The 24,984-nt window shown below is 36.8% G+C and overlaps 2 protein-coding genes across 16 annotated transcripts in view; both read left to right on the plus strand.

Moving 5' to 3' along the window:
- ANKRD44 (ankyrin repeat domain 44) overlaps positions 1–10,489 on the plus strand; it is a 152,284-nt gene extending 141,795 nt beyond the window's left edge. For 11 of the 13 annotated variants that reach the window (XM_066999926.1, XM_066999929.1, XM_066999931.1 and 8 more), the window contains 5 exons: positions 386–531; positions 1,368–1,450; positions 2,304–2,386; positions 3,465–3,556; positions 5,766–6,189. In XM_066999926.1, coding sequence (XP_066856027.1) covers positions 386–531; positions 1,368–1,450; positions 2,304–2,386; positions 3,465–3,556; positions 5,766–6,031 — 670 coding nt within the window. In that variant the 3' untranslated portion in view covers positions 6,032–6,189. Of the gene's footprint in view, positions 1–385; positions 532–1,367; positions 1,451–2,303; positions 2,387–3,464; positions 3,557–5,765; positions 6,190–7,202 lie in introns of those variants that run through there. The other 2 variants (XM_048058429.2, XM_013187473.3) reach the window with 1 other exon arrangement.
- Positions 10,490–10,612: 123 nt separating this feature from the next.
- The window catches only part of PGAP1 (post-GPI attachment to proteins inositol deacylase 1), a 41,585-nt gene continuing 27,213 nt past the window's right edge, over positions 10,613–24,984 (plus strand). For 2 of the 3 annotated variants that reach the window (XR_010832563.1, XM_048058430.2), the window contains exons 1-10: positions 10,613–10,977; positions 14,229–14,382; positions 17,488–17,663; positions 18,152–18,323; positions 19,419–19,579; positions 21,154–21,206; positions 21,375–21,441; positions 22,847–22,952; positions 24,599–24,654; positions 24,731–24,814. Coding sequence is in view for 2 of the 3 variants with exons in the window: in XM_048058430.2 (XP_047914387.2) it covers positions 10,615–10,977; positions 14,229–14,382; positions 17,488–17,663; positions 18,152–18,323; positions 19,419–19,579; positions 21,154–21,206; positions 21,375–21,441; positions 22,847–22,952; positions 24,599–24,654; positions 24,731–24,814 (1,392 nt within the window). In the remaining variant the exon portion in view is untranslated. Of the gene's footprint in view, positions 10,978–14,228; positions 14,383–17,487; positions 17,664–18,151; positions 18,324–19,418; positions 19,627–21,153; positions 21,207–21,374; positions 21,442–22,846; positions 22,953–24,598; positions 24,655–24,730; positions 24,815–24,984 lie in introns of those variants that run through there. The other variant, XM_048058432.2, reaches the window with a different exon arrangement.

Here is a 24,984-nt window from a genome sequence, read left to right on the forward strand (position 1 = left end):
GAATCTGTCCTTTTCTCGTAGTTTTCCCATTTCAAGTTTGCCTAAGAAAAATAAAAATCACATGCAGAACGATTGTACTGCTTTCCATTTTACAGAGTATATTCCATTAAAATAAATATGCTGCTAGTACAAGATTCTACACAATACCATATCCACCCTCTGATTCCCTTTTTTAAAAGTTTGTATTGCACCAGGACAGAGACTGTAAATATTGTTTGATTATTTTTGGATGTTGCTACTGCGGCTTTCCTCTTGTGATAACTTTTGAGGTTCGTAGGAAAAAATATCCAAACCATCTTGTGCTTTCAGGTTCTTGAGAAGGCAAGTAAATAGGAATATTGTAATTATTCAGCAACAGCTGTGGTCATGTTAATTTTCCCCACAGAACGCCCCTTCACGCAGCAGCCTTTGCGGATCACGTGGAATGCCTCCAGCTCCTCCTGAGTCACAGCGCCCAAGTGAATGCTGCAGATCATGCAGGGAAAACGCCTCTCATGATGGCAGCTCAAAACGGTCACATAGGTGCTGTAGGTGAGTAAATCCTTGCCACTTTTGAGTGCAACTGCAGTTGCTGATCCCAAATAAGTGATCGTGTTTTCCTGGGAAAACTAAGGAAGACAAATAAATTTTGTGCATGCCTGTAAGAAGCTACCTTTACATCTTTTTTTTTTTTCTTCTCAGTCATCGTTTCTCAGCAGTCTTTGTGACTCCTTGCAATAGCAAACTTGAGTCTTATTTCCTCCAAAGTGCATTGTAAAGAGCATGAGGGGAATAGTATTTCTTTTCTCTATTACTTTCTTGTTTTTATGGGGCAGTAAAACTGCATGTGTAAAAAAGTTTTAAGTGTAACCTCTTTTTCTGTTACATTATAGGAAATACTACTCTTGAAATGGCAGCTATCCACAGCTGTTTTGTTCCAGGCTAGACTACATGATATAGACATACAGATTACAGATATATTGACTTAACAAAACTCCCTTTTCTTTAGTTTTAACAGCACAGACTGCACCCTGAATTCATTATATCCATTTAGTCCACTCAGAGCAGGATTCAGAGTTGTTCTCAGGAAGTGATTTAGGCAGAATTTGCAAATCTGCAAATGGGGAAGTTGATACATAGATTAATCTATGTTCAACAGTTTGAGGCAAAATGAATGAGGTATTAGCTCTCCATTTGGCTGCTGATTAACTACACAAGATCAGTCTGTTCTCATTATTTTCACTTCATGTTTGTAAAGTTTACGTTGCATCAAGGCTTAATTGGTTAGCATGTATGCACACACATATTGAAATAGGTTTTTTTTTCCCTCTGTTTTTACATATTTGTCTGCCCATCGGATTTGTTCATTGATTTCTGCTAAACTTCAGACTTCTTGGTGAACATTGCTAAGGCAGACCTGACATTAAAAGATAAGGACTTGAATACATCTTTGCACTTGGCTAGCAGTAAAGTAAGTTGAAGATAACTGTGTGCTTCTATAATCTCTACTGTCTGTGTGTATGTTTGTGTTTGTTAAAGCTCCAACAAATATTTCTGCAATAGAGATGTGATGGTCAGACGTGTAGTGAGAACACTGTACCAAGCTTTTTTTCAAGTCTATTTCAGGGTTTAGTAAATTGAGAAATAAGGATGACAGCTGAAATAATATTTATTCTCCAAATTCTGTGGAAGGAACCCAAAATTTTATCTTGCACTCTATAGCAGTAAAAGCAGGGGTATTGATTAGATTGGTGGTGGTGGGTTTCCCAACTTTTTTTCCCATTAATTCCAATTGTTGTTGCCTGTTTTTGAAAAATTAAAATTAAAAAAAAAAAAGTCCATGGGATTCCCTCTCCTGGGACTTTTCTTTTACTCCTGTTTATTAATTTTTATTAGTTTATTATTAGTTTATTAATAATACAGAAGGCATTTAAAGACCTAGGAAATACAGTATTAGTTTTTGAGATTAAGCCCTCTCATTCTCTGTTATTGTGTAGTCCTTGTAAATCATCAGTTGAATGCGCTCTCAAAAGAAATGTCAGTCTTCCCTGAAAGCTGAGAAGGTGAATTCATATATGAGTGGAGGGTTGAAACACAGGTGAATGTCTAAAAATTGTAAATGTGCTAAAGAATCCTAGTATTGACAGTTTGTAAATGGTGTTTTAAGGCTTTTACAATTCACTCATTACAGTTCCTTAGAAACTGGGTAGCATATTCCATATTTTAAATTGAGTTTTAACATTTTGCTTTTATATGTAACGTTTCTTTTGCCTCAGTTTAACAATCTTCGGCAAATTAATACAGTTTTTTGTTTTCAACTACAGGGTCATGAAAAATGTGCCTTGTTAATACTTGACAAGATACAAGAACAGAGCCTTATTAATGCAAAAAATAATGCATTGCAGACGTAAGTATAACCTGATCCTCTCAAGTTCAGTTGACTTACCCAGAGATTCTGATTCAGCTTATCAAGTTCATGTCTTGGATTTTTTCATAGAAAAAGGAAGTTAAATTTCTGAGGTTTTTTTGAAGAGCCTGCCCTTGAAAACACTAGATTTATATTGCATTTTCACTTTTAATTTTGACTTCTTTGATGCTAATTCTGTGTTTGGTTTGTTGGAAAAATAATATGAAGTCATTTATTTGAAGACTATCAAAATTTCTTTCAATCATGTGAATGTATACTGGCATTTCCTACCTTTTCAAGCTTCACTTTAAATCTAAATAATTTATTTAGATTAAGATACTACATTTAATTTTAAAGTTTTTTGAGATCAAAGTTTATGTACAACTCCCTTCCATAGTGCTCATTATCAGCAGGATTGTAACCATCAATATTCTTACACCGGCTGCAACTGCTTGACTGGAATGGAGGAATGCCCCAGTAGAAGATTGAACCACAGGTTCAGGCTGTAGATCTAGAGCTTACAGATGAATCCATTCCACCTAAGCCCTTTTCCCCCCCTTTAATGTTGAAATTGTTTCTCCTGTTCCATTAGCTGCCGTAAACAGGAGGATGGTGTGCTAGCCCAGGAAGGGAGCAAAACTGCTGGAACAGAAATTATCAGTGGAATATTCAAGAGAAGAAAAGTGATACAATGATTTTGAACAGTCTGTAGTAGCCAGAATTAAGGATAGAACAAAGGCATTTCTTCAGTCTTAGATACATTTTCCTTTTAAATGTCCATTGTGTGCTGCAAACAGTGGAAATCTGACAGGTTTTTAAAGAAATCCTTGAGACTGGCAAGTGTTAAGCAATCTTTGCATGTTTAAAGGTAATTGCTTATATTTATTTTCCACATATTTTATAGATATGGTACACCAGAATTATTTTAAAGTTTGTAATATAATTTAATGTCTCGATTATAATTGTTATGATCCTCAGGAGGAAACATTCTGATGCTGGATATGCTGTAAGTGCTGCCTAACTTTTTTTAAAAGGATTATTTTAAACTAAACTTTAATTTTTATGTTTTGTTTTGTAGACCTCTCCATATTGCTGCACGTAATGGCTTGAAGATGGTGGTTGAAGAGTTGCTAACCAAAGGGGCATGTGTCCTAGCAGTAGATGAAAATGGTAAGTAAATAATACACTTTGGTAAACTTCAGTAGTACCTAACAGGTAATTTTACAACAGACCGACGCAATAGACTTAAAAGCTGGTAGACATCATTGATACTTATATTCTTCCAAGAACAAACAATGAGCTGTGTGAGTATCTATATTAAAAAGGACGCTTTTCTCTTTATTTTTTTTTTAATATAGAAATGTATTCTGAACATCACAGTGGTCCCTTTTACTGTTCATTTTGCATGTACTGTCAACAGCTAGTCTTTTTTAATGCTTGAGTGCAGTGGTAACTTGAATTTCCTAAACATGCAAGTGGCACCGGATAATTCTGACACCTTGCAGAAGAATTAAGGATTATGCATTCAATCAGCGCATGTTTAAATGGGTAGGAAGAAAACCATCACCATATGTTTGATTGTGTCCTAGTTCATTCTGAGATCAAAACTTGTGCTTTCCAATTGTCTGACCTAACCCAAGATGCAAGTAAATTACTGTTATATTACCTCATAAAATACATGATTGGTTAATGTGATAATTTTGTTTCAGATCTCAGTGAAGTCCTTCCTTAAACATTATAAAGCCCACAGGGAGCTGTGCTTCTATAATTAATATTTTCAAAAATCTCTTCCTGAAATAAGCTGGTTTCTCTCACAATACTGACTTTGTGGCATTAATATAATAATTTGGTACCTCCATCTCCCCATATCTGTAAACTAACAATAATAAAACTTAGCCATCATTGCAAGAGATTTGATATCTATGGATGCAAAGAACTGAGTGGTGAGTATTTATTATTAAGCAATTGCTATTAGGTGAACTTGCATGAATGAGTCCCACTGAAGTCATCTGGCCCTAATGTCAGTTTAGAGATAGGGGACAGAAAAATGAACCAGACTAGCTTCTAACCACCATTTTGTTTTGGTTGTTAAAATTGTACATGCAGATCTAGCTAATTTGCGTGTATGTCATGAGTGGAAAATTAAGTTCAAATCTGATACATGTTTAATTTTTATAGGAGCAACTGCGCACACAGTTTAAAAGAGAGAAATTTAAGTACAATAAGTACAATTCTAAAGAATACTTGAACTTGGAACTCGGTAGAAGAAGGAATTCTATTTAGGGGATGCATTCATTGCAATTGGTGCGTAAGTGTGAGTAGTTTGCTACAAAACTACTCACGTTTGTCCACCAAACTCATCTACTCTGCAGGTGTTTTCAGCTTACTTGAGCCAGTAAGATAGAAGTAATACCTCAGATTACTTTTGCTGCAGCATTTAAGATTTAGCCATCTGCAAAAGAATTTGTATGCTCTTAACATAAAGGAGGAGTTCTTGGAAAGTGCAGAGCACAGTGCACTTTCACAGTACTGCACAGCAGCCTGCAAAATTGATAGATAGCAAGTATTATTAGCATACTCATTTCAAAGGTTTGTTTACATGAGGAGCTACTTTGTGGCAGTCCTTGAACAGGAGCCAGGTTTTGTCTCTTTCACTGCAGTGAAGACAAATTTCTGATAGCTCCCCAGTTCTTTGTTTTACTGACATCTATATTATGACTTTATATTTAAAACCTATGCCAGGCTTTCTGAATACAGTTATTATTCCTCTAACATAATGCAAATTGTGGATAACTGAACATCCACATAGTCACACTTGCTATACATGTACCACATGCACTGGTCTAATTCTATTCTCTTACAGTTTCATTCCTAAATGAACTGCTTTCTGAGTTGAGTATATGCTCAACTGATCAGTCTTGGAAATTTTGCTTATTATTCCAAAATATGTTAAAACTAATATCTTTTATGTTCTAATGAAAGTCGTTGTTCTCAGAATGAGACTTGTTCATATATACAGAAACTGAAGCCAGTTTCTGTCCCTGTTGCTGTACACCCTATGTTCTGTATTCATCATATTGTTTGTGCTGTTGAACTGTGTTTAACAAGTGCTTTTATTCATATTGTGAAGTCTGTTTGCTGCCTGATTTTAAAAAAATAGTGCTTGTTGTGGTCACAGTGATTTAAATGCTCCATAAAGTGTGTATTTTCCCAGCATGTCTAATTTAAAATAAGTAACACCCCCCTGTTGCCTGGCATGATTGTAACTGAACATACATCTCCTGCTTACGAAGTCGTCTAGAGATGTATATGAGGAATGCTCAGTGCCATTCTCAGTACCCGTAGTACTAACCATTGCCTTGTCTGCATTTGTGCCCAGGTCATACGCCAGCCCTGGCTTGCGCTCCTAACAAAGACGTGGCTGACTGCCTGGCACTCATTTTGGCTACCATGATGCCTTTTTCTCCTTCCAGTTCAATGACGGCTTTCAACTTCGCTTGTTTTAAAAAAGACAGTTTGGGCAGGACACATCTCTGCGATGGCTCCAGTATGGGTAGCATTAACTCTTGTAATAAGCCCTTGAGTAATAACATAGGAACAGAGGATGGGTACAATGAAAATGATTCTGATTCTGAAACATTTTGACTTTTTGGTATGCAAAACTTTTTCTTTCCGTATTGTTTCCTTTCAGCTTTTTGTTTTGGTCTTTTTAAACAGCTCAAATCCCACTCCTATATTCTTAACTATTACTCTTGACAAGTAGGTATTGAAAGATATGTAGTGTTGATGAGAATTAAGCCTTTGTTATTTAAAGGGGGACTTACTGGAATATTATTCCCATTAATGTTCTGCAGCTTTTCAGCTTCCTCATGTTTTCTTTAGGCCCTAAGTGCCCCTGTGGAAAGTCTCTACCTCTTATTTTAAGTAAAAAAGAGAAAATGCCTTTTTTCTTTTTGACAGCACAAATAAACAGGGAACTGTTTGTAAAAAGTACTTACATATTTTAGCTGTACTATTAGTACACAAACATATTTTCAATGTAGCCTTCATAGATTTCAACCATTGCTCCTTTCCTCTGTTTGTCTGTTTACTAATTCCAGGGGCTCTGATAATTAGATAACTTCTTTTACACAAACCAAAGGTGAAGTTGTAAATCCTAAAATTGCCTGTATTACGTTTCTACAGGAAAAAAAAATTTTACATTCTGCACGTATTAAGCACTTAAACGTACAGAAAGCACTTTTTACAGTTATTAGTTGCAGCACGCAATTAGAAAAATATAAACTCTTAAGGCCAAATTCTACTTGTCTCACCATGTTTCCCCACTGACATTAGTGGAACCACTTGTGAAAAATTAAAATCACTTGCCCCCCCCCCCCTTTTTTTTTTTCCAATTCAGCACAAGCGTGTACAGTTTATTTGCACTACAGAATTAGGGCCATTAGAAGTTTCTGTCACCTGAGCCATTAACCGTGAATCTAGTATCAGAAAAAGAAATAAGGTGTAGACAAAGGTGTACGTAAACATTTATGATGACATGCCAACTTCAATAGATTTTAAAAATTTTCTATGCTTAAATAACCAATTTTTACTGTAAACAATATCGATTTTTAACATACTTCTGCCAGTGTTTGGATTAACAGAGTAGAGGTAAAGTAGTGAAAGCATAACACCAAAAGTTGAAATACCAAACACGAGAAAACAAAAATGTACCATGCACCATGCAGGGGATCGGAGGTGCATGCTAAAAGAGCCTATTGTCACCAGCTTTGAAAGCAATGTCAACTTGTGAATATGTTTACTCCTTCTGCCAAAGTTTCTAGGTCAAACGGACCCCGACCCTCATCTGCAACAGAAGTACAAAAGGAAGAATGAGACTTTATAAACAAAAACAAAACAAAACAAACGAATGCCTATCACGAACTAACCAGCCGTACCAAGAGGACCAAAATGCTTCAGTGATTAAATGGAAGACTTTAGTACTTTTATTTTTTTCTTCAAATGTGAGTGACATAATGAAGTAGTTTTTCTAAATCATAAAACTATAAACTTTTGAGGTAATGAATAGTCTTGAGTGAATTTTACATTTTATGATGCAGGTTTCAAGTTGACATTTGTAACTAATTATGTGTTGACCACAGTTTGTTTTTTTCCAGACTAAGGAAAATGTTCATATGCTTTTAATGTAAATGTGTTTATATTTATTTGAAATGAAACAAATACCCAGGAAAATTAACTATGGCTTTTTCTCCTTGTTAGTAGTTGTGCATATTATTTTGTGTAATGCAAAATAAAATGTGAATCTAGGCAAGACTGATGGCCTGAGTGGAAAAAGGAAGGACTGATGCACTTCAGAAGTGTGCCCATCTTAATCTGTGGAATGCAAAGATGAAGTCCACAGGCTGTACTGGTAAAAAAGCAGAGAGCAAAACACTTTTCATCGTCATTTGAAAGTGTAAGAAAGGGATCCAACACCTTGCTAGACAGGTGAGAGAACACTGTACAACTACAGTAAAGTTATAGAAAAGGGTAATGTAGCATGGAGTTAAGGTGTTACAAGTTCCAGTGATTCACACTCAGGATATCTGCAGGCCTAAATCTGTGCTGGGAGGATGAGAAGAGCTTCTTCCTGAGTGCATGCTTTCATCAGGGTAAATAAAAAGTAAGGATTTCTATTTTAGTTGTAGTTTTTAGCCATGTTCCACTGAATTGTTTAAAAATAATAATCCGTCAGCAGATTTCCAGTTCTTCAATTGAAAAAAACCACACATTGTTTATTTTGCCTTGCTAAAATTAAACATTGTTTCCTTGAACATTAACAAATTTCCAAAATTTGCAATGAACTTCCTAAGGGATAGTGTCTATGAAGGCAAAGGTATGTTTTTCCTCAATCCTATCTTTTCAGCAGTAGAATGACAGAGCACGGGAAACCCTGGTTTTCTCCTCAGAAGTAGCACAGGAAACATTTTTATGATTGACTTTTCTCAAAGTTTTTCATTAAAACCTGCAGAATAGCAATAACCACCTTATTGTAAGCACTGAAAATAAGAGGAGAGACCAGTTGTTAGTTTTCAGTCATGTGTTTAGAAATGAATGGAAATTCCAAGTTTTAGTTTGTTTGTTTCTGTGTAGAATGAGGGCATTTAAAACAAACAAACAAATGGGAAATAGTTGCCACCTGCTCTAACAGCAGGAACAGCATTTTAATTTTATTTCAACCAGAGATTAAATATGTCTAACCCTCAAATAAATTTACACTATCCTACATGAAGTTGTTTCATTAGGAGAAAACCAGTGATCTTTACAAGGAGAGTATTGTATTATTTCAAGCAGCCATTTTAAACAAATCAGTATTTTACTTGCTACCGTACAGAGTTACTGAAAATATTTTGTAAATTTGCAATACCTTGTAACTCTGGTAACTGTGTAGTATAACTGCTAACTTTTATGATGTATACAACGTTATAGAAGTGTAGGTGATTATCAAATAACTTTGCTCCTTCTAGGAATCAAATTTAAACTTCACTGATTAAACTTCTCTATAAACTAGCAATGTTGTAAGTATACAGTATTCCAGAAATCCTAGAAAAATATGATTTGTTAGCATCTTATGGGCATTGGGAAAGCCATGTTTTGAGTATGGTGTTCTTAGGGAAACCATCACAAGCAAGACCTTTGGAAGTACTCAGTATCAGCCTGTCCCCAGATCTCACCAGAATCCCTTTTCCTGTATGCTAGTATATTAACCTGTAACATAATTTGTCACTTGTAAAAATAAATGTGTTATTTAGGACAGGTATTTAAGCATGGGAATAATCTTATGTAAATAATCACCATGCCTTTCTGTGGACTTTTTACAAGGGTAGATTTAATCATACAGAATTGTTGCACTTAACCCTGGATCCTGCAATTTACAGTACATGGACTACTTCTGTATTTGCACCAAACAGTGGGTATTTTTTGAGGGGCAGCAGTCTGCCCAGTTTTATTAGCAGGATAGTTTTCATCCTGTATTTTAACCACAGTTGCAGGTGGAATCCATAGCAGGATTGGGTCCCATGTCTCTCTCATAAATACTGAGTAAAAACCTCCGGACTGCCTGAAATTGCTGTGAAATAGCTCAGGGGATTTCTGTTCATCGCTACTAAAAGGGCACCATAATGTGTTTGGTACTTTTATGCAGTCAACAACTGCCAGATTATTAAATTAGAACAAACACATGAAATGAATTGTTTATCCATTGTACTGTTGAGAAACTCGGTTATGTATCTTGAGGATGACTTCAAAAAAAATTGTGATTTTTATTCTTAGTCATGTAAGAAATATTAGAGTGCCTTTTTATATTTGTGTATTATGGAAATGTTTTGTGAAAGTTGTCTCTTTTTTTTCCATTTGAGTGTTATAAAAGCAATATATTACCAGTAAATTTTCATTTCAACCCTTCTTTGAATGTATAAAGTGTTTCTTCTTTTCATATGTTCTACCTGTATTGAAATGAAAATTAATATGCTAAATTTCTATAGGAATAATGTATAATTTTTGCAGTGCTGAAAATGCTTTCTTATTACACAAAAAGTAAACCTTTGATCAGTGTTATAGGAAAGGGCGTTCTAAACTAGTGACAATCTGAGTGTGTGTATAAAATGTAATTTTATGCGTTTCTTATGCAGTGATCTACATATTAAAGCCAATATCTTACGTTTTGTAGGTTTTGTCTTATATTTTATGCTTTAGCATGTGCAATATATCTTTACAAACGATGGTGATATGAATCTGGTGCCAGTGTTATATTTTGCATAACATTTGTAATAAACAATATGAAATATTGTTTGATGGTTTCAGTGGGGTTTTGTCGGTATTGTTTTATTTTGTAAATTGAAGTTTATAGACTTGGTAAATGTCATGTATAAAATGAGGAAAAAGACTTACTTCAGTGAATGACTTGGAATTCAGCCTGAATCTTCTCAAGCACAGTCTAGTAACTTTTTTTCAACTACTGAATGCTGTATTAATGTAATGAAAAACCCTAACTGTAAACTACTATTGAGATGCATTCAGATGGTTATTTTTACAAATAAAAATGGTACAAATACTGGTGGAAAACGGAGTAAATTTTATTTATTTTAAACGACGGGAAAACGTTTAACTACTGAGTGTAGTGAAGATGCTGAAAAGATGCTACCGCTTGTCTGACAGGAGTCCCCTCAGCGCGCCCTGACCTCCCCATCATGGCGGGTACGCAGCCGGCGGACGCGTCTCTGCCCTCCCCGACATGGCGGGCAGGCGGCGCGCCGAGCGCCGACCTCCCCAACATGGCGGCCGCACCTCTCCCGCTCCCGTTGGCGGCCAGGTTGTGGCGCCCGCCCCGTCCCTCCCCGCCCCGTCCCTCCCCACCGTGCCCGCGGCCGCGGGGCGAGGCCGCTCCGCACCTCAGCGCGATGGGGCGGGCGAGCGGGAGGCTGCCCGCGGCGGCGCCCCTCTTCTACGGGGCGTTGGCGGCGCTGACGCTGCTGGGGGTGCGCGACGTGTTGTTTCTCTACGAGGAGAACCGCTGCAGCATGACCTACATGTTCGAGTACCCCGAGTACCTGGTGAGCGAGGGGGGCGGCAGCCCGAAGGGGCGCGGCAGGGCCGCTGACGGAGCAGGGCGGGCGGCGCCGCCGCAACAGGTGGGAGGGAGCCAGCCGGCACCCAGCGCCGCCGGTGGGCGGAGGGGCGGCGGCCTCGCCGGGAGCCGTGAGGGGAGGAAGGGGTCGGGGGCGCGATGGGCGAGACGGGTCTGCCGCGGTACCTTGGGGCACCTCGGGCTGCCCGCCTGGAGGAGTCAAAGCCTCCCGCTTGTAGCAAATGAAATAAAAACCTTCGCGCTTTCCTCCCGCCAGTAGTTGCCGGGTGCGGTACCTGTAGCCCTGGCGAAACCGGCCGGAGGCACTCGGAGCTGCTGAGGGAAGAGGAGGCTGGGCCATGTCTGACGGTGCTGGCACGGGGCCGGTGGTGGCCTGTGGGTCGAGTCCTGTCCTTGTTTCTCGGCCCTCTGTGTGGCTCTGTGAAGCGACTGACCTGCCGAAGAAGGGAGCGGCTGAGGTCCTGGTGTAAGCCATTTTCCCAAGTCAGTGAGCGCCCGGCGGGTGGCAAGGAACTCGCAGACCTGCCCGCAGCTTCTCGCTTTGCTGACAAAACCTCTTAGAGACCTTCTGAAAGACCTCCCAGGAAATCTTGAGTCAGTTTGAAGGAGACAGCTGCTGAGGGAATTGTTGTTTTCCAGACACTGTGTACATGTTACATTATACTGTGGGGATGTCAACATGTGAACTGAGGTAGCATTGCTGCTATTACCGCATTCACTTGTTTAAAAACAGTTTTTTAACAGAGTTCTTACTGCAGGATTTTTGTTTCTGTTAAAAACATCACAAAGCATGTTCTGTCAGTTCTTAAACGGTCATTTAGCATCACCTCTTTTGGAAAAAACATAATCAAATGTTCTGCATCATAATCTGCTGTTCTCAAGTAGGTTTCGAGCTGGGCCTGCATAGTAAGGAAGATCTTGCAGCAAAAACTTGGTTCCTCAATTCATAATGAAGCAGCAAGTTAATTTTAGGATCCATTAACTGCACGTGATTATTTCAACACAGTCAAGTTCTGTGCGTGTTAGCATGCAAAAGAGAGCCTTGGGATAGCTGTAGGGGTTGTTCTGTCAGTGCTGTAGAGTAAAATTGTTTAAGCAACTATAAATACTTACACAGTACACAGCAAATTTTCAGCTCTCCTAGTAGCCGAAACCTATTTCGGTTTCAGTTCAAAGCCAACCAACTGAAAGTTACTGGCGTAATCTGTTTGATGTTATTGGAGGTTCTCTGAAATTGTCATTTACCAGCACAACTTTGGTATTTACTCACTGTGCCAGTGCTTCAGTTCTAAGTTCTGTGCTGTAAGAGATGCACTGCTTCAGGGTGGGCACAGGGACAGGGAAGGAATTCCACGCAGCAGTGATGCAAGTTGTGTCTCGCTGTGGTGCCTCTCCAAACTCCTAATCTGTAAGCAGTCACTTTTACTGTATGCAGAACAGTACTTTGGGGGAAAAATATGTCCATGTTTGAGTCTGTTAAGCCATTAGACTTCTCAACTACATTTTTATTGCTGAAGAGGTTGGTTGTTTCATTTTTAATGTATTTGTAATGCTGGTGTTGGTGCGAAACTACAAGGTAAGGATTTCAGATGAATGGTACCTGTTCTCCCTGCCAGACTGTGTACTGCATTACAAAACAAATAGTTCTTTGAGCAGGGAAACATAAAAAGTTTGATTTCCTGGAGTCTGTTTTTTGGTGTGCCTAATTGTGTGATATAGTTCACAGTTGAGCTACTACCAAGAAAGGAATTGGTATTGGATTTTTTTTTAATTTTTATTTATTTATTTTGTAGGTTATTTTGTTTGTTTGTTTGTTTTTTGTTTGTTTTTTTGAGTTGCAGAATTGCAGTATTTGAACTTGGCCAATTCTTGTCCTGGCTAAACTTGTTATGAGATTCAGAAGTTATTAATGAGGGCTTTTTCACACAAGCCTAATTTTCTTAGAAGCACAGTGAAAACTGAAGCCTATGTTGACATTGTAAAAACTTGCCATAGCTCATTACAGCCAATTATGTAACCAGGGTCTTGGGAAATCAAAATTTAAAACCTCTGTCATGGAACAGGGACTTCTGTTTCCCTTGGGAGATGTGTGTTACTATTTTGTAACACAAGTTGAAGACTAAGGGAAAGGAAATAGTCTGTAGTCAAGGAGGGACAGACAGAGATGAAAAGGGGAGGGGATGAGTGTGTATGTGTGCGTGGTGGGAATTACAGCTAAATCACCTTTACTGTAGTCAGAGGTGGGAGAACCAACTGGAATAGAGATGCTTCTACTTAGTTCTATTTAAGCAAAGCACCTGAGGGAGACTTTAGAGAAGTTTACTGATGCAAAACTGGGTTTAATATTTACTTCGCTGTGATGTAAAATAAAATGTTACCTTAAGATTTAAAATGCCTTTTCTTTTTTTATACAGTTTGTTCATTATTTCATATATCTGTGAATTATCGTGATAAGTAACCAAATGCTATAACTAGCGTATAATTAGTATCACTCAGGTGTCCTGGTTTCTGGCCTGAAATCTCATGTCCTGAGAGAAGTGACTTCCTTTTTTTTTTTTTTTTTTCCCCCCTGTAGTATGTTACTTTAAGGATATGCAACTTTAACAGATACACAATTGCAGTCATTCCCAGTTTGTTTAAAGCTGGTTCAAGTTCATAATTGTTTCAACAAGCTGCAGCCACTCATGTGCAGTAATACCTACTTAAAATAAGTACTCAACATTTTGTGTTTATTGAACTTTTTAAAGCAAAACCCATTGAAGTTTTTCCTTCTGTGTTCTTCAGACTGTCCTTTAAAACACTACATAAAACAGAAACCAAAATATTTAAATGGCTGGATGGCCACTGTATTTTCTTGTTTGCAACGGTATAGATGTCATATTTGGTTTCTTTAAGCTTAAATCTACATTCAGAAACAAATGTTATTTAGTTTTCTAGGCACTGGAAAACTAGGCTATGTAGTCTTCATGTTCAAAAGGTGAACAATATGCTATGTTTTCCATGTGTAATTGATTTTAGTGAGAACATCCTGACATTCCAAACTGCATCAGCTATCTTTCAGTTCAGCCTTTTAGTAAGGATAGAGCCTCTTCACCTTGTTCAACAGATCTGAGCTGCCTTCTTTGTAGTAGCCTATTTGCATTTCAAAAATCTTTTGAGTTCTTGGGTGCTAGAGGATAGTATTTTGATTCTGTGCCATGTTTTCTTTTGCAACAGAAAATAAAATTACCGAAGAAAACAGCCAGGCGATATCCAGCATATGAGCTCTATCTCTACGGGGAGGGGAATTATGCTGAAGAAAACAAAAATCTAGTGTTGACAGGAATTCCAGTTCTCTTTCTTCCTGGGAATGCTGGCAGTTACAAACAAGGTAAGCATTTACCTAATTTATAGGTATTTTGCAAAGAGTTCTCATAGTTATGCATTAGTTAATGGCAAGAAGTTTTCTGTTTGAAATGATATCAACAATGGTTGATCGTCTTATGGTGCAGTTAATCCTTATCATTCCGTGGTCAATTTCAAGAGGGCAGAAGACTTGATTTTTATTTGAAATTAGTTAAGCAGTTGAGCTATAATATATTTCTGGAGTGAGACATTATGTTTTGAAGGCCAGAAACAGTACAATTTATGCTGTACTATGGCAGCACTGCACCGTTGCTATGTGTTTCCAATCAAAAACGTATTTGCTTTTGATTTGAATAGTATTCAGAGCAGCTGTGCCAAATAAAGCAATACCTGAATTTGATCAGAAGAAGCTAAACCAGCTGCCATCTGTCATCAGAAGTGGTATTAGTTACATACTATAGAAATAAGCATCATCTTATGGTTTAACTTGTAGCTTCAGTATTTCCTAATTCTTTATGTAGTGGTAGTTTTTCCTTAGTATCATCTTCCCCCTCTACACATGGCCTGCTTTGGTTTTCCATGTTATTCCCTGTTACAGTTCTAGGCTCCAGATGAAAAGAGGGAATAGTTTTAAAGCATTTTTTATTTTTCAGTGTAAATACCAAGCTTAATAATTTGCATGTGAAGTACTGTGTTTAAGTGTTCGTTTGAGTATCCAGAATTCCTTCTAAGCTGGGTTTGTTACTGTTATTTTTGATCTCTGAAATGTACTTTGCAGTTAGTAACACCCTTCAGACATTAGCAAAACTTGTGTGTGTATATATGGGGAAAAACACTTCAGTCTAAAACTTGCTGTTTTACCATGATAACTTTTTCCTTATATTTGCACCAGACTTGGTGATTAAATTATCAAAATTCAGGGAACCTTTACAAGATTATTTTCTCAGACAACATACCTGCTTAGCTTATGAAAAAGTAAAATATTTTGCAAACTTGTACTTTCAGAAAACTCACATAGCTTTGCAGAGACAGTAGTATCCAAAGAATGTTATGAACATAACGATAATGGGAGGTACCACATGGATTTCCATAATCGTCTCTAAAGTATTGGAAATCTTCTGTGAGATAATGCTGTCTCTAAAATCAGGGCAGTACATCATTATCCAGGAAATAGAATGGTACTTTCAGTGTATGTTAGGAATCAAAATGAAATATATAAAGAACAACCTAGCTGAGTAGAAGGAGTACTACATGCTGCAGATATCCTGCTACTTTAGATGAGTGCCTTTAAATATTTATTCCTTGTTTTGGTAAATTGATTTAGGGAGACTGGCAGTAAGTCACATTCATTTTCTAAAATCTTTGTTTGATTAAGGCAAAACTGATTTATTCTATAGCTCAGAATATTTTTAATATGGTTCATTATGAAAATTCACATTTCATTTAGTATTTATTGTGGAATAATATGTTTTAGGTCTGATACCTAGGTGAACAGTTGTTGCTGCTGTTGTTCTTTTCATGCTTGTTTAAAGCATGTTCGTGGTTGAAAAATGAAAGCAAGCATCACTGCTGTGTTTTTTGGGCTCTTATTTTGATTTGTTACAGACACTTTTTGAAAGATGTGAATCCCTTATCTTTCATGGACACTAAAGTGAAATTTGTGAAGTTTACAAAATTCAGACTTTGCACAAAAGAAGATAGTATGGTTTAATTAGTGGGAACAAACCTGGAATTGGGAGAATTGAGATCCTGAGTTCTAATCAGGAACCAGTCACAAACGTGCCTTGTGATCTTTGGCAATATTTGTGTTCCTTCTACCATGACTTCCAAAGTATAAAGTTATGATGGGATACTTGATCTTTTAAATGCTTTTTAGCTCTTTTCAAACCATTTTGAAGGTGTTCTTATTACTTACCAATTTTAGATAGAATTGGTGAAAGGATTGACTACAAATTCTACTTATAATTTGCATCATGCTGATAATATTTGTTTAGGTGGTTGAATGTATAAAATATTTCAGAAATGTTATTTTCTAACATGATAAGCTTTGCTCAAGTTTAGTTGGTTATGTTCACCTCTCTAGTGAACTTTTCTGAGGAGAATTCTACAGGCTGCAGACCTCTGAAGTTATTGCACTCTAAGACAAATCCTGCTTCTAAATGCCAGACTTGGGCAGATCGTTAGTTTATTTGTAGAAGTGTATACTTGTTTTGGGGACTCTTTTCTTTCCTTCTTTCCCTGTCATGCTCTTTGTTTGCAGCTGGTGCTTTTCCTGTCCTGCTCTGTCTCCTCAGTGACAATGCTGCACTCAGAAGGCTTGTATTAAATAGCAGCCAGGGTTAGATGAGCACAGGTCAGAAGCAAGGCCTCATAAACAGGACATTTTCTCCCTCAGGATTTCTGGTGGAAAAGTGTTCTTTGGGCTTTGGTTTCCTTCTCCTCTATACATCTCGGAGTTGTATTTGGGAATGTTGTTCTAGATTGGTAGTCTTCAAAGGAATTTTAGAAAACCCCAGCAATAGCATTGCCTCTCCAGTTGAAGGCAAGAATACTCATTTTGCATTCTTGTCCTGGTGGTGATGAGAAGGTGCAAACGAGATGAGAAGAGCTATGCTCGGGTGAAGGAGCATAAGCCTTTATCTTTTATCAATTTGGTTTAGACATTGTGTCCATGAAGTCAGCTGCCATGCCATAGTATGCAGTTCTCTGTACCTCACTCCAACCTTTTCTTTTATCTCATCAGACATCTTTTCCACATGCTTCTGTAAACTTTTACTAGGATGTGTTTACTCATACTTCTTTCTATCAGAAGGTTTCTTATAAAAACAGGAAAATTGTTACATTTCTCATTTTGCAATTCAATACTGTCAGTGGCTGACTGATATTTTTGTTGTCATTACTTATATATTCAAGTCTGCTTTTGTAAAACAAATCGGAATGCAGTTTAGAAAAGATTTGCCTTCCATCTTTTTTTTTTTTTTTTTTTTTTACCTTTTATAAATGACTTGACATGAATAATGAATTTAAAATAGCATTTGTTTCTTGATAGGTCATGTATTTGTGTTCGTCTACTAATGATGGTGCTAGGACAGTCTAATAGTCCCTGCTTAATTTATGTAATTTTTCCTAGTGCGTTCTCTTGGATCCATTGCACTTAGAAAAGCAGAAGATCTTGATTTCAAGTATCATTTTAATTTCTTCAGTGTCAACTTCAATGAGGAGTTGGTTGCACTGTATGGTGGTACTCTCCAACGACAGACCAAATTTGTGCATGAATGCATAAAAGTAATTCTTAAGTTGTACAGGGTAAGTAGTGACATATGCTAGATCATGTACTTGTGTTTTGGAATGGAATTCTGGTCAGGTTTTTCTGACAGATAACTTGAGAACAATGAGTAAGGGAGGGAGACTTTATACTGTGTGTAGGTAATTGATCATGGTAACAGCACAAGTGAGAACTGCTGCTTTTTAATAGATTTTTAATGTTTGTGACAATCTTGGAGACCTGATTAGGTTCTTTATTGTTTATAAACAAACACTTCCATGTGCAATGCATGCTTTTTTTTGTAGTACAGCTTTAAACTTTCTCAAGCTTATTAAAATAATAATATAGCATCACCTTCCATCCTGTTTTCCTAGAAAAGTTTTCTGTTAGCCTATGTTGATACTAATTAATATTATCCTTGAAGGGATGCAAGTTGATCTGGGGGGGAATGAACAACTGCTAATCAGAGGAGGCTTATATCAGAACCAGATTTGACATTGAACTAATTATACTTTGCTCTTTGCTTAAGGATCGAGAATTTGCACCAAGCAGTGTGGCAATAGTAGGCCATTCCATGGGTGGTCTTGTTGCAAGAGCATTGCTTACCCTGAAGAATTTTAAGCCTGAACTTATAAATCTCCTCATTACACAAGCTACACCTCATGTTGCACCTGTAATGCCTTTGGATAAGTATCTTACTGGTAAGTAAGCTAACCTAACTACATTTTATTTCTTTACTGATTCCCTCATGTGTTAGCTGGTGAGATTCTTGCGAATTGCTGAGGCTTGAAGCAGTTTGTGTGTGCAGAATGTTCTGTTTACTGTAATTAATCTATTCCTTTATTACTGTAGTGATTATTTCTGCGCACTATGCTACTTTAAGTGAAATGTCAGTATAAAATTGACTATGTGAACCTATGCTTCTGTGAAGGGGCCGAAGTCCAAATAATTTCTAAGTTCAATAAGCTGCAGAGTATGTAACTAATTTTGTAAGCTCTCCAGAGAATGACATTTTTTTCTTTCTTTTTTTGTAAAACTTGAACTCTGTAATGGCTTTCTTTGTCAAATGAATTGCCTAAATAGAGTTGTTTTTGTTGAAGTTGTTAATGTTTGTCACTCCCAAAGTGTGTGGAAGAGCATATTGAATATAGGTATAACTATGTATTTTACAAAATACATTTATCTATACGTATAGAAGATGCAATGTATTTTCTGCTTACTTAACTAAAATGAAAAGGAAAGTATGATCATTATGTATGCACTGTTAACTTATTGGAAAGATAGATGTGACTAAATTATGCTGATGAAATATGTGCTTTGTGGCTACTTTGCTGTTCCATGTAGATATAGAAAGAATTGATGAAGGAAAAGAATAAACATTTATTTTCTTTATTCTCTGTGGCACCCAAGAGGAATGGATTATTTCTAGTTGCTAAATTTGATTTATTGTGTTTGTATTAATTTTTCTTCCTACAACTGATTGCAATGCAATGCTTCTTTCTTGCTGACTGACTGTTTCTGGATTATTGCCATCCTTAAAATAGAACCATGATTTGCTACCTAAACAAAATAAGTGCTCAGCTAATATAGGAAGCGTGAGTGTATCTCTCTCCTAATTACTACCTCCTTGGCATTAAAACAATAATTTTTGTTCCTTATATGAATCAAAAGTGGTAATCAGAGCTTGAACGCCTCTAGGAGGGCTTACAGAAACTTTTATTTGAATCTTTCCGTAGCTTTTTTTAATATATAAAATAGATTTATGGGAAATATATTGATTTTAATGTATTTTATAGATTTTTATACAGCTGTAAACAATCATTGGATTCTAAACGCCCAAGAGTTAAGAAATTTAACTACCCTTTCTGTGGCGGGAGGATTCAGAGATTACCAAGTTCGTTCAGGACTGGCTTTTCTACCAAGATTGAGTCAACAAGACAGTGCCTTATCTGTTGTGGTAAAAAAAAACAAAACAAAAAAACACTTTTTTGGTTTTGCATGGAGGTATGCTAGATAGCTGTCTATGTAATACATGTACCAGTGTCTGATTGTAGTTTTTATGTATAGCATTGTGTAACTAAATATGAAAATAATACATGTGAAAACACAAAGATTATATATATATAACGCCATAAATAATTGATGTAGCAGAAATGAGTGTCCATTGAAAGAGTATGCGTTGGGGTGGATTTGAATCATCCCAAGTACTGCTTGATACTATTTCTTTTCACCACCTTCTTGCACCTTTTCTGTTGCAGAAATCAGTTTTTATTGGCATTTTTGCAAGAGATGTGTACGTGGAGACTGACAGATGTGCAGTATAGGAGTAGACTGCTAGTTGGTGTATAAAAGGACGGTTCTGTCTTTTGAGCCTTCTTTTTTGTATTTATTGTTGTTGAAAGAACTTACAAACAGAAAGGATCTACTGGATCCTACAGTCCAGTCTTCTGCTTGTGCAGGCATCTATTTCCTCCCAAAATTAATCAAGCAACATCATAGAACTAGTTAGGTTTGTTATTCCATGTTTCCTGCCATGTAACTGTTCCCTGCACAGAAGAAACTGGCAAATACTCCTCAGTAGGGCTTGACAGAAAATTTGTGGTTTCCAACTTCCATTTATTGTGTAAGCCAGCTTTTAAACAGGTTTCTTCTGACATCAACTTGAAATGTTATCTGAAACAGTTTTCATTCCCTTGGTATTTACCTCCCTGTCCATTGTACAGAAGGCTGTCTATAAATAGTCTCCACTCTGATTCTGCTACGCAGAGATTAACTCTGCAATCCCTTTGTCCTAGCAACCCTTATATGCATCTGCAGCACTTTCATTTCTCATGACTGTTGGTGATCAAGATTTTGCATGAGATCCTGTGTAGAGTGGTATAATTTTTTTTATAACCTTGTCATCTGGATCTAACAAGTCATACCGTAGGATGGTGGTTTTTTCCTTATTGTTTCTTCATGGCTGTAGTTCATTAATTGTTTATACTTTACTTGAATCAGTTTGTATGATAAGGTAATGAGCTCTGTTTATGGAAGGGAGGTTTTTGGTAGCAGTCTGTAAATGCAGTACATGTGCTTGTACAAATGAATAACTTTGGACTGTCCAGTTCTTTCATGCTCCTTTCTGTTGAGAGTGTCCTTGATTTTTCAGCAACAGCCTTCACTGGCATGCTTCTATTCTTATGCACCAGGATCACTTATTAAATTAGTAAGATTAGTAAGAGAAGCAGTCTTTGAAGAACTTCTTGGGAAGTTTCTTCTATACCATTATTTACCCTTTGACCATTAGACTCTGATATCTGATCTATCTAACATACATACTTCCATAGTCATTTTGTTTTACAAGTCCTTGTCTTTGCTGAAGCAAATAAGGTTTTTGACTGAAGAAGCCATTCTATTATACCCCTGTCCATGAAACTCTATTCCTAATTACCTAAGTAGATTTAAATGGAGGGGGAGGGGGGGGAGACTTAGAATTTTTAAATGCTGAACACTAAAAAAATATCTTAGCTGTTTTCCTTCTCCAAACAGAGCTCGGCTGTGCCTAGAGCTTGGGCCTCAACAGACCATCTCTCCATAGTGTGGTAAGCTAATTGAACAAAGGTTAATTGGCTGACCAAACATCCCTTTGTTCTCTATTGTTCTTACATTATACAATAATGTAATTTCAGCATAATATGGTCTCTTCCTGCCACTTTTATTCCCCTGGATATTTCCTTTCTATATTTGATTTTACTTATTCTGTCTTCTAGGTGCAAAGAATTGATCCTGGCTACCATTAGAGCTTTTTTTGATCTCATCGATGAAAACACAAGACAGGTTTGTATATGTGACCCACTGTGTATTCCCCATGACACTTTCTTCTTCCCACACAGAATGCTTAATCAGGACAAATACCACCCTATTAGACAGGAAGCTCACTTTTGATTTTTCCGAGTCACGCTGAGAAAATTATTGCCTTTTTGCTATCAGTCACTGAAAAAGTCTCATGGCTTTGTGTTATTTGACCAACATGTCAGAAATAATTAGAAGTTAAGTCAATTTTTATTATTTATTAATAATGTTATTATTGCTTGGTGCTTTATAGTTGGTTTGTGGACTGTATTATTATTACATGATGCATTAGGTTTAGTTGACCTTGCACCATGATAAATTTTTCTAGCTGTGTAGCTTTGAATGGAATCTCATAGAGTGTGTTGGACTCACCTTGTATAAATAGTATACAAAGGGTGAAAAACTGATGGTTTATGTCAGACATAATACTTCTTAAACTTCCCCACGTATTGTCGTCATAGTGGCCAACAAGTATTTACAGTGTTCTTTTGTGAATAACACAAAAATAGACTGTAAATACAGTATTAGCGCAGGAAAAAGCTAATTTGTTTACCTCTGGTTACCATCATTTATTGCTTTTCTAAATAAATATCCTTCTGAAATGTTCGGCTGCAATACACTTGAATTGGAATCAAGGTCCAGAGGGTAGAAATATGCAAGAGCAGAGCCACAGACATAGAAGAGGAAGGCTTACAGGTGTTCTTTTTCAGTCTCTGTGGTGCCACACTGTGGTGCCATCACTTTAATATGGAATTTATAGGGACAAAAAGGAGGTACAGTTTTTCTGAAGCTGACTGACAGTGTGCTGGAGGGTAACACTTTGCAGAAATCAGTTGTATTGTCCACAATGTTGAAAAGCTGAAGAGGAGAGAAGAAAAAAAAAAGAAAGCAAAGCCCAGTGTACTCTTACAGCTATTTGTATTCTTGAAATATTAAGATAGGTGTAGTATGCTAGATTTATGAATAAAGACAAGTACATATAAATATTTTTAAACTCTGCCATGAGTATGTTGTTTTGGGAAGAATGTATGGGTGTCTATATAAAATATGTATTTTTTTTAAATATATATAGAGAGTATAATTTCCTTGTGTTAAGAACAGATGAGGATACAATACTCCCAAAAGTTTTATTTATGCATAATAGCAAATGTTGACTTTCTCTGTATTGCTGTGATTGACTATTGATGGTACTTTATTTATTCAGATTATTATATTTAGTATAGAAACAGTGTATCATGTCTTCTAATAATTTATTTCCTCTCATTCCCAAAACTGTATTGCTACTGATCATGTCATGATTGTAAATCACACTAATTGGTAAAATAAAAACTGACAAGCTGTTTTGTTGGTAAAATAAAAATTGACCATCTGTTTTGTTTGTTTTTTTAAGATAACTGAGGATCCCAAGAAGAGAATGTCTGTACTGAATCACCACTTTGTGAGACACCCTGGAAAGATATTTGAGGAAAATCCTGAAGCTTTTACAGAACTTACAGGTGTGTAGCAGTTTTCTTTTGAACAAGATTCAGAGATACTCCTCGGTTAGAGTTGATCTTCTCACTAGCAAGCTTCTGAAATAAAATTTGTCCTTCTTCAGACATTGCTAAAATAATATATGGCTTTTTAGACCTACACTATCAACTTCTGTGTGGTTTCAGCACTAAATAGGTTAAAAGGGGTAGAGGCAAAAATGGCTATGTCATTTTTATAAGCCTTTGATTCTGGGGCACAAGTAAGAATGGTATTTACACCAAGGTGTCCAATAGACAATCTCAGAAATTGGGGATAGTTGGATGCCAAAAATACTGTCTAGTCTACACTTGCATCCCATTCTTGCTAGAGTTTTAGGGTTGAGTGATTAGGCGTTGGAATGGGTTGCCCAGGGAGGTGGTGGAGTCACTGTCCCTGGGGGCGTTTAAGGAAAGGTTGCACCAGATGATCTTGGAGGTCTTTTCCAACCTTAAAGATTCTGTGATTCTGGGTATTGTAGAGCCACTGTGTTAGTTTTGTGCTATTTAAGGAAATCCTGAACATTCAGGGCTGCTTCATCAATTTAGTGATGTGACAGGGTAAAATGGACCACCTACTAATGGTTTCCTTGTCTCTGCAAAGCATGCATAGATAAAAGATAAAAAAAATCTTGGGCACAAGGATTCTTGGGAACTAAACAGATGTTTCATAAGCCACAGCTGTATTGCTAGTTCTGCTGAAGTGGACTGAACTGAGGAAAACCATTTTATTTCAGAAATTTTCTTAATGTAAACTATTGCAGAACTTCTAAGATAGCTTGAACTTTGGTGTCCAGTTTTGGCCTCCCTGGTATAAGGGGACATTTAGGCATTGACATGCTAGAATGAGCCCAGTAGAGGACCACCAAAATGTTTAGCTTCTGGGGTGTAAGACACGGGGAGAGGGAGGCTAAGTGAACAGTGTTTGTTCCCTCTAAACAGAATGTTAAGGGGGGGATTTATTGCTGTCTTCATCTACCTAGTGAAAGATTAGACTATTCTTGGAAGTGCAAAGTGTTTGCATCTTCCTATTTCTGGCACACTCGTAACACTTAAAATTCATGAGAGAAATTTAGCTTATTCTAGTTACACAAAAGAAAAATATTAACCTTCTTGCATAACAATTTGCAGTATTTACATATCCGATCTGTTCATTATTCTGTCTTATTTTCTTTCTGCAGACATATCTTTAAACTCCTACTGTTTTCTTTATGTGACATTCAGCTCATCACTGACTTGCTTTTACACAAGTTTCTGTACTAGTTTTCTTAAAAGGCCGAGAGAAACAAAGACTGGGGGTGTTTCTAATGTTGCATTAGATTTAATATGTCACCCTGTAATTACATTTTGTGTTGTTCATTTTCTTATTTATTTTGTTTCCTTGAGAGCTTTGTACTAAAATCTCTTTTTGCGGTTAATATATAGTAATTGGATCCTAGGGTTTAGCTACTTCCTGAGTAACTGATAATGATTGTTGCATGTCATTCTAAGCAGCAGCAAGCTTGTGTATTGACTAAAGTGTGTAAGGTTTTGAGCCGTTTACAGATAAGATATAACATCTAGGCAATAAGAAAGTATGAGATTTTGGAGATTATTTCCTTCAGTGTCGCATATAAAAACGTGTTTGTTTTTAGGAGATTTCATGTGGATTGAAGTCAAAACTTCAAAATGGACTTACTCTGTTTACAATGTAAGTAATGTTTTTCTTTACTGTGTTTCTTGTTTATCTTTTTTTTAGTAATGAACATTTTCTTTTCCCTTTGAAGGATTCAGATGGAAAATATTTCGTGTTTCCTCTTGCAAGCCACAGAAAATCATACAGTCATGTTTACTGTGAAAACAGTATGTTGGTGAGAAAATACTTTTTTCATGTCTCAAGTTTGTTTATAAACTTGTTTGGTTTTAATTTGGATATGTTGTGATTTTAAGACAATTTAATGAATAATAGTAGAAATTAATGACATCCACTTACATTCACAGCCTAATACGTTGTGTCAGATGTACTTCTTGTTTAAGCATG

Source organism: Anser cygnoides, chromosome 6 (assembly GCF_040182565.1).
Source record: "Anser cygnoides isolate HZ-2024a breed goose chromosome 6, Taihu_goose_T2T_genome, whole genome shotgun sequence".
In the NCBI taxonomy this organism is placed as follows: Eukaryota; Metazoa; Chordata; class Aves; order Anseriformes; family Anatidae; genus Anser; species Anser cygnoides.